The sequence below is a fragment of the Lathyrus oleraceus genome, chromosome 2 (genome assembly GCF_024323335.1).
Source record: "Lathyrus oleraceus cultivar Zhongwan6 chromosome 2, CAAS_Psat_ZW6_1.0, whole genome shotgun sequence".
NCBI lineage: Eukaryota > Viridiplantae > Streptophyta > Magnoliopsida > Fabales > Fabaceae > Lathyrus > Lathyrus oleraceus.
In genome coordinates this window covers 161209014-161218944 of record NC_066580.1, presented here as the reverse complement: position 1 = coordinate 161218944, position 9931 = coordinate 161209014, and the positions used below count along the sequence as shown (strand labels likewise).

The 9931-nt window shown below is 30.9% G+C and overlaps 1 protein-coding gene across 3 annotated transcripts; it reads right to left on the bottom strand.

The window, feature by feature from the left end:
* Positions 1-1549: 1549 nt before the first annotated feature.
* LOC127118674 (AP-4 complex subunit mu) lies at positions 1550-8705 on the bottom strand. Of its 3 annotated transcripts, none has more exons than XM_051048923.1 (13): positions 8478-8705; positions 7691-7785; positions 7022-7225; positions 6459-6575; positions 6242-6370; positions 5220-5346; positions 4741-4841; positions 4522-4626; positions 4059-4153; positions 2781-2868; positions 2628-2688; positions 2451-2524; positions 1550-1940 (listed from the first exon to the last, which is right to left on the bottom strand). In XM_051048923.1, exons 1-13 carry the CDS (start codon positions 8533-8535, stop codon positions 1842-1844), a joined length of 1353 nt encoding a protein of 450 aa, XP_050904880.1. In that variant the 5' UTR covers positions 8536-8705; the 3' UTR covers positions 1550-1841. The 3 variants fall into 3 exon arrangements, with proteins under 3 accessions (XP_050904880.1, XP_050904881.1, XP_050904882.1); XM_051048924.1 differs by having other exon boundaries at positions 6242-6367; XM_051048925.1 differs by lacking the exon at positions 8478-8705 and adding an exon at positions 7941-8434.
* Between the last annotated feature and the right edge of the window lie 1226 nt (positions 8706-9931).

Here is a 9931-nt window from a genome sequence, read left to right as displayed (position 1 = left end):
TCAAAATTACTTTTGAATTATTGATTCTACTTTATTAAAGTTTTTTTTGTTTTATTTCAATTATTCAGACCACGTGGGTCATTACTTTTTATAAAGTTTATGCTTAGTTTAATTTAGTTTGAAGTCCGTGTGGATCCTTGCCTATAAAAGGATCATTTGTGTGTTGTGAAAGGCATTCGAGTTTTCAATCTTAAAACTTAGAATTCTTGATTGTCATCCTATGTAAGTATTTTCATAAATAAAAGCAAATCTTTTAGTATTTTCAACATGTCTTCCATGTCTTCCGCATATTATTTTACTCTTACAATTTATTTTATCAATAATTTCTTTATCTTTACTAATATTTCCACCATTATGATTATCATTATTAGTATTATTATTATTAGTATTTTAGAGGCCCCTACCATTCTGGTATCATAGATATATATATATATATATATATATATATATATATATATATATATATATATATATATATATATATATATATATAATATATATATATATATAAATATATATATATATATATATATATATATATATATATATATATATATATATATATATATATATATATATATATATATATATATATATATTGTCATAAATATTACTTTATTTTATTTGTTATGTCTATTGTCATCAAACATAATTGTAAAAAATAAAATATTATCTAATACTATAAATATTTATATTGTATTGCTGTGTTCAATACTCACCCTTTTGTAATTCAAATGCACCCTAACTACCTAATTATTTGAGTTGTCGTTTCATCTTATTAAAATAATACTAGCAATAGTGCAAATTTGATGAACTAGTTATTGCAATCTAGAAATGACGATTGATGAAGAAGTTGGTTTTGGTTAGGTCTCAATTATCAAGATGATTCAGTCCAAGTCAAAACTAATAATCTTATTTTGTGTACTATTATAAAGTTTCTACTGCAATATTGTAGAAACATTGATTACATATTTAATACATTCAAATTAAAATATCAAAACATTGACTACATATTTAATATTCTAAATCATTAAAAATAAATAGTAATGTATATAATAAAACAAACGATACGGATTCGGGATGAATACTAGTGTCCCCATTACCCAACTCATCCACATATTTTATAATCGGAAAAAACCCAAACCCAGTCAAAACGGATTTTCCCCGTCAACTTCGGGACGGATTCGGATGGAGACCCACGGGTAAGGGTTATGTTGCCATGCCTAAATGCAACGACTAATCCACGCAGCGTCTATTGTTTTTCCTGATTGCACTAAACATAAAAATAACGAGATGAAACTCCGTGTGGGTCATGGCAAAATACATCAAGAAATTCTGATCTTGTGATCCACAACTGTTTAATATCAAAGAAATTCTGACACTATGCTTCGATAGATTAGCCTACTAAATCCAACAATTGTTGGCACACGCATAAACCAAGTGGTTAACTCTCTGAACATTTACCCGCTTGAAAAATCTAAGCCACCTGTTCCTCGAGCTCGCCCTTTCCAACCATTATGCAATACACAAGAAATAAAAGATACTGTACTACCATACTAACATTTCCTCGAGATTTTCACAGATATTACCAAATATTCTCATACAAAATAAAAGCTTTATAATAGGACCGAGTTATCGTTCATGGAAAATGAAAATCACATCTGTGAAGAAATTCACCCCACGTTGTAAGACTATACGTAATGAATGTTTAAGCAAACAACTATGTCATCTACACTTAACTTGAATGTAGCTTATAAATAAAGAATTAAGTAAATAAAACAAAAACAAGGGTTATAAGGAACAAGAGGGGATAGAAACGGGGGAGAGGTTGCTTCATTGCATCATATACGAGCAACATATGAATTCGCCTGTGTAACGTATCTAACCCACCGATATGGCTCATGTGTCCCAAATTTCTTTACTATCTGCAAATATTTTACCTGCATTTAGGAAACTTATTAAGAACTTGGCATGTTCAAATGGATCCTTCATTTTAAATTTTTCAATTGAATATAAAGAACAGATAATTTGATATCAGCAAAATTCCTAAATATAATAGGCCAAAAACAGAGAATGGGTCTATTTCTCCAAACTGATTCAGAAAGACTAAAACAGGTAGGAGGAGGGGTCAGCGCAAAAGTAAGGGTGGGTCAGCGCAAAAGTAAGGGTGGTTCAGCTCAGAGACGATGAAATGGAAAGTAGTAACTTTGAGTATTTGATTATTATTAAAATGAATTTTGTTCCATGTTCAGCACTAATCTAAAAAGATCACTAGCTTGACCAGGTTTACAAGACTGTTAAGTCGCAGCCTCACAGCAAATAGAAACCATGTGATAAAGTAGAGAGCAAGAAAATATATAATTTATTCGATAAAGCAAAGAGATGGAGAGAAGATTTTTGGTCAAATCAAAACTAAAAGAAAAAAGCAGCAAGTTGACATGTCGGTGTACCTGAAGCTGAGACACATTGTACATTGGTATAGTGAATGTCATGCTAACAGGTCCAGATTCTTTCGATATATTACCTGTTACGTAAGAAATAAATTTGCACATTTGATATATTAATTATTCAATGGAAGAAAAAATAAACTATACGTTTTGTGTATGCACTAATACAAGAATACATACCATGCGATTCCTGAGAAAAGGTTAGCTTTGCACGTAAAGTATGCTCTGATCCCCCATTAATCTGTTTTGTTGCACTATTAGTGACCGATATCTCCAAAAGAAAAATTTTCATGACTTAAATTAAAACACTGTAGAAATGATAAGAAATATTACTTTCTTTAAACTCCATTCCAGCTTCTTATTTGCCTCCCTAAAATCAGTTGTTTGTCCGGTAGAACCAGGCTCCAGTTCAAAACTGACTCTGAAAACCATATGACAACTCACATCAGCGGTTATAAGACCAGCTATCATTAATACCATTTACACATTATATATGCAAGGAAATGTTGTTTTCCAGTTTCCTGGATAGGATGTTATCCTTATGACAAATATGCTTGAAGGTTGCCAGTAAAGACGCCAGAAACAGTAATGGTAGGGGTGGCTACTGCAGTTTTGGGCAAAAAGTTATGAAATTGAGTGTCGGAATGGGTCAAAACAGGAAAGAAGGGGCAAACCAGAGTTGGAACACGATTTTCCGAAATAAATTATCACCAGGGTTGGTCCACCAGGTAAGTATAGTTTAGGTTTATCTCTCATCAGACTCTAGATACCAAGCCGAAATAAACCGTGGGTTTCAACTATACAATAGGGCAGGTCTTTAGATAGGCTAAAAAGCAATCGATAGGACAATTACAGAATGTTTTATTCCAATTTACATGATACGATATGTCAATCCTAAACAATAAATACATGGATCCTAATCTTATTTCATCAGTATCAAGTGGTCAGAACAACCCTTGCAGACTCAATTCTTCAAACAGGAATAGAAATTTAGCAAAAGCAAAAGCAGTAACTCATAGTATTCGTACATACATCATGATCAAAGGGTCCATGGAGGAGTGAGCATGTTATGTGTAAGACTATTAATGGGCCATTACCTAATATCACAAGCTGTTAGATTTTGAACTCTTTTTTAGAACTGATGTTCAGACTTTGTACAGTTAAATGGTGTGAATCACACGAGTCAGACAACAATCACAAACAACTAAAAGTCTAATACAACAAATGATTTGATAATATCTCTAGAGTCTAGTCATACACATTAACTGACAGTTAATAGTGTTCAAAACTTCTTTCAGCATAACCAGTGGAGAAATGCAATCATGTTTCCTCAAGGGGGGGACATTTTAAAAATTGTTTTGAATTAATTAGAGTAAATAATTAATTCCTCCAAATACTTATTCAAAATTTATTAGGTATTCTATGGACCGACCTATAAATAGAAAAAACCATGACCCGATATATCAAAGACTTCAACTTGTGAATGCATCAACAAGTTCTGTCAAAGTTTCTAATTAATATTGTGAAATATACTTTCTTGTCATTTTTTGGGGGGGATTAGAGGGCTTATTTTCTTCATTTACTAACTGATACAAAGGTATATAATAATACCTGGTGGTATATTTTGGTAATGGCATCTGCACTTTGATAGTGTTTGCTGTTATACTTGAGGCAAACTCAGCACTTAATTTAAGAAGAACTTCTGCCTGCAATATCAAATTCAGACGTGTTATTGAGTAAAATGAAAGCAACTTAAAGATTTGAAAAACAGTTTTAAAATGATTAATACTATAACATGTAACATTGGAAAATTATATCTTCATATTTTTGTTGCAATGGAGATATCCGACCTAAGAATGGGGATATGGGAACAGTGATCTCACAAGGGAGAGGAAAACTTTGAGTACAACATCCATGTAATTAACACATCTATATAAGCTTTTACACCAGATGTGGCAGAAGAATTTATAAAAAGGAACTAAGACAATAATATGTCTCAGCTACTCTTGCAATTTTTCAGGAAAACAACAAAAGAATAAAAAAAATATTATAAATATTGAAAAGTAAATATCACCTTAAGGGACCCTGCCTCTTCAATCAAAGCATTGATACGGAAAGGAGCCTTAAATGCCTGGGTCATACGATAATTCATGACCGGAAATTCACCGTCCGGCGGTATCTAAAAATTGACAATCCAAGATAACTGTTACAATAATAATCAAAAGAAAGCAAGTTGAAGAAGTACTTTTGTATTTTGAATTTTTTTAATCTTTAAAACTATTTCTGTACTCACCAGGGATAGAGTTCTGTTCGTATCAAAATTATCAAGACGAACAGATTCATGGAAATTGCAGTCATCTAATATCACTGCTCCTCCAGAGGAACTCCTATAACCTGTTCTAGAAACATTCAAAAATAAGTTTTATTGATAGACCACTGGATACAATTGTTTATACTAGTAACAGTATGAAACTCTATGAGACATACAAAAACAATAATAAAGATAGATGAAATAGACATGATTCTTAATAAACATGGAAAAGAATTTATGAATATGCAAAAATTGTTATCATAAATAAAACTCATTAATCAAAATCCATTAGATTAAGTATGGTTTACACTTGTAAAACTTAAAATCTGCAGATAAATTAATCATATCTAGCCAAATATTTTATCTTTCTTGAAATAGAAGAATTAAATCCTAAGCATGAATCTTCTTTATTGGGAATGAGAACACAACATTAAAAAACCAAAAGAACTGAAAAAAGATACCGGAAACTGGCCCCTGGCCTCTTCCAATGGAAAGGTCTTCATTAAGAGCCAAGCGAATTTCAGGATTGCCAGTAAGATAGCTTTTCATTTGTATGGTGCCATCAATCTCAGAAGTCAATATATATCCCTGAGCCATGGAGAATACTAAGAATGACAAACATAATATATGGCACAGGGTTCAAATCCCGGCAAGGGTGTAAATATATATACTAATAATTAGCCATTCAATAACCAAGCTTATCACACTAGGTAGCATTTCAAAATGGGAACAAACACAAAAACCGTTTCGTGCTAGCTATTTACATGGATTAAACAACGTCATTTTGTCAAATACACAGGTTATATAAAGGTCTTCAGATCTACATCTGTTTTAGTGGCTTCTCTTACAGTTTTCCTTGGCCTTCATCCACATCGATTTATTAGCCTATCTCCGTTAAATAAACTATTCATATTAGGGTATATATCAATCTTTCCGTCACATGGATGAATCATCTTGGGTGAGAGAGATTCTGTTAACTTTTCCTCTAAGAACGTTACTATCAATTTCTCCATATACACTCAATCCTGAGCTCATCTTTTCTTGTATGTGGATCTCCACTCCACTCATTAACCACGACATTTTCATTTTGCATCACTTACCAGGTGCTCTTGCCAGAACTTCATCACCTAACATTCGCTACCATAAACATCACTGATCTACTATTATGCATAACAAAAAAATACATCCAACAGTTACTCATTATATTTTAGCAAATCAGTTTAGCTATTTAAAAGGCAAACAGCAACTAAATAGGCTTTTAATTGAACTTGATAATTCTTGGCTCAGATTAAATAAGTTTCAAGTACTCAAGAGTCAGGAATTAAATATGATCTCTAATATTGTGTCCCTCTGGATAGAGTTTTGCTTTGTCAGTTAAAATCCTGGAAACCATAAGCAAATCTACTACACCCATAAAACAGGACAGATGAAGGAAAAATAGCCCAATAAAAAATTCAAAGTCGTATTATATGTATGTACTCACACTAGAGCTAAAAGTAATGCTGATTTTCTCAATTATATCTACAAAGATTTCTTCCCTCCTTCTACCCCCAGGCTCTGTTGCAACAACGGATTTTGTAACAGCTATTCCAGGCATTCTTTTTGACCCCTGCTGCATGAAACAAAAACAAAGAATTACTATACCTTAAATGCAAGTGATAACCGCAAAAGCTATTAAGTGCTTATATTAAACATCATACAGAAAAGATTGCAGCAGGTCCAAGAGGTGACAGTCGTGCTGCATCAATTACAAGCGGCTCATTGAAAATATAGGACTTCAACAATTCTGTGGATGTTGTTTGCACATAACCGAAATCCTGGTTCAAATAATGACATTAGGTCCCTCATGGGTAAATTTGTAAGAAACACAACTAATTAATTATAAATCTGGGGTCAAAACAGGAGTAAAACATAATAAAAAATCAAATAGGCATTTGTTGTTCATTTTATAAAAAAGGACTAGAAACAACACCTATCAGAAATTTAGTATGGTTTTCATTTCCGTTTTAATTCCATAAAAATATTAATAGTATATTTCTCAAACCTATCAGATATTACAGATATTCACAGTCCAAAATACCACTTCGTATTGATAGCAAGAATCAATAGTGAGTATGAAGAGTAGATTTAAATACCAATAAAAGAGTCAACTAGGAGAAAATGAGAAAGTAGATAATTTAATTAAAAGAAGAAACAATACAGTTGAGTATAAGACTGGCTATATAGAAGTAAAGAATCAAATGGGGTATGAGAGAAAGCTCACAATAACTTCATCAAGTAACTCGTACACCAGGACAAAATTTTTCCGTAATGAGTCTTCATTGAGAATCCCAAGGTAATCTTTAATAACACGAGCAATTCTTTGTAAGAGCTCGAAGACAAAGGAAGGTGATATATTAATCCTTGTAGTTGCAACAAACAGTAAGCCAACAACTTTCACATGAAAGTAATTTACACCATCTACATTCTGTCAGCGAACAAACAACATAACACCAAAGAAATCAGCATATTCTACAAGTGTTGCAAATGACATAACAAGAATAAACGTTTACAGCTTCAATAAAATCAATTTTATGCAATACAAGCACATATTCTGCATGTATTAAATAAATTGAAGGTATGACGTAGCAAAATAATAATTAGCATGACTAGCCACTCATCTACAATGTATCAACATGCTAGATTCTCTGTTTCCTCTGCCTTTTCAGATTTGCAACATTTTTTAAATTTCAACATTTTCAATTGTATTATGCAAAGTCTTTACTCATTTCGATTGTTCTAAGATGGCTAATGTTCCAATGAAAATAACCATATTATGTGAAAGTGATACAAAGGAAACAAGATGATACAATCATATGTTAATATACATACTCATTTCAATACTAAATCATGTTAATATATACTCTTCCTGATTCAAAAAGATAATACCTACAAAGACAGGTGGTGCCTCCTGCATTTCGCCATCTTCCCAAAATTTTACTTTGCGGAAAAATATCTCTGAACTTCCCTTTGGGACCTCACCACGATCTGCAATAAAGACAATTAAGTAACAATAGCCACTGAGGATTTGACTATCAAAGATTCAATTTCAAGCATTACGATAAAATCAGAATATTAGTGTAATATAAGAACTCTCATATTGTTGTAGAGTTCTGATGATAATTTCACGCCACTCCATTCACCTTTTTCAAGAACACTTGCAGATAAGCAGGCTTTCATTCAATTCGGCAGAAAAATCATTTCCACAACTCGTTATGCGTCCAACACATATACCTCACCAAATTATCAGTTCAAATTAAAGATTTTCTTGAAATCCATATCCACAAACAGATTTCAAAATTCTAACGTATATACTAACGTATTCCGAATTCCAACGCGTTTGAGCTCGTGCAACAAGGTTTAAAAGCATGTATATCTCATCAAAATTTCAGCATTCATACATTACAAAGGAAATTACGTTCATTTTCAAGATCTTCATATGGAAAAATTAGCTATTAGTGATTAGCACACGAACCAGACACGATTAAAGTAAGATCTGGATGCGTAAACTTGAATCGATAATCTTTATACGGATCAGCAAAACAAAAAACTAAAGCACTATAGCTGATCAAAATCGATAGAAATATTGGATCGAACAAATGACATCAGATCCAAAAGTAAAGAAAACAAACAAAACCGCAATGGAAGAGAGAGAGAGAGAGAGAGAGAGAGAGACTAACAATCACGGAAAACGATGTTATCACCACGCTGTGAAAGGACGAAGAACTGTGAGATCATGGCTCCGCTCGAAGTTGCACGAACTTCTTACAGCTGTTGCTTTGGTGATGGCTATTTTGCGAGCAACGAAGACGATAATAATTGAACAGGATTCGTTGCAATTAACGGTGTATAAAATATTTTCAAGAGGAAAAAAATGTATTTGATCAAAGATTTCGATACTTCATTACAAGGTAAAAATGACCAAATTTACATATAAAAATATTAAATTTTCAAAGGTGATTTTTTTTAATCAATAGGGGTGTGTTTCTTTTAAGTTTAGAAATAAAATTCTTTAGAATCTTATTCCCATTATTATTATTATTTGGAATAATATTTCTATCCAAATGTTTCGTAAAAATTAAATTTTTTAAAAGTGTTTATAATATTTATTTAATTTAAAAATTATAAAAAATAAAATAAATAAATAAATATGAATAGTAATGGGGAGTTGTAGTTAGTTGAATTTTATTTCATGGGAACGTTGGATTTCCACCCTTTAAATCTTGGAATAAAAAAAACTATATGAAAATAAAGTTTCTGGGAATAAAATATACCTTGGAATAATTTTTAAAAAATTGAATCAAACATGGGAATGTTGCATTCCCATTACAATATTCCCAAAAATATTTTTTAAAATCTTAAAAGAAACACACCCTAGGTTTAGGTGTGGGAATGGGCCATCAGAACTTTATTTATTTTTTGAGTTTGATGTGTTTTTTTTAAAGCCTACATACTTCTCCTATTAACTTATTGAAAAATATGTATTTGTAGAGTTATATTTAAAATTTGTATATTAATAAAAAAAATTGGAATCTACACTTAAATATATATATATATATATATATATATATATATATATATATATATATATATATATATATATATATATATATATATATATATATATATATATATATATATATATATATATATATATATATGGATAAACATGAATTATATAGATAAACTCAGCTCATTAAATCAGTTTAATGGATAGTTGTGTAACGACATGGAACGTAAGTTTGAATTCGCAACATTTCATTTATTTATCTTTAAACGGTGACAGTCACTAAACTATTTGATAAAAAATAATAATAAATCTTAATTATAAAAATTTATATATGAATAAAGATACCAAAAGAAGCATCAAACTTAATTCAATAATCATAATTAAGTCTGCATGTCACTAACAAGTCTCAAAACAAATTAGTGAAAATCTTAAATAATGAATTTAATTATGGTATCAAACAGAACAAAATCAACAGTTAATAAAATACATAAAATTTTCAAATTTTCAAATTTTAGGAGATAATAAAACCAACAACCAACCGAGAAAAATGCTTCAACTCTTCAAGATGATCTCGTCATGTGTGTTATCCACCCTAAAAAATAAATATATTATACATTTCATACT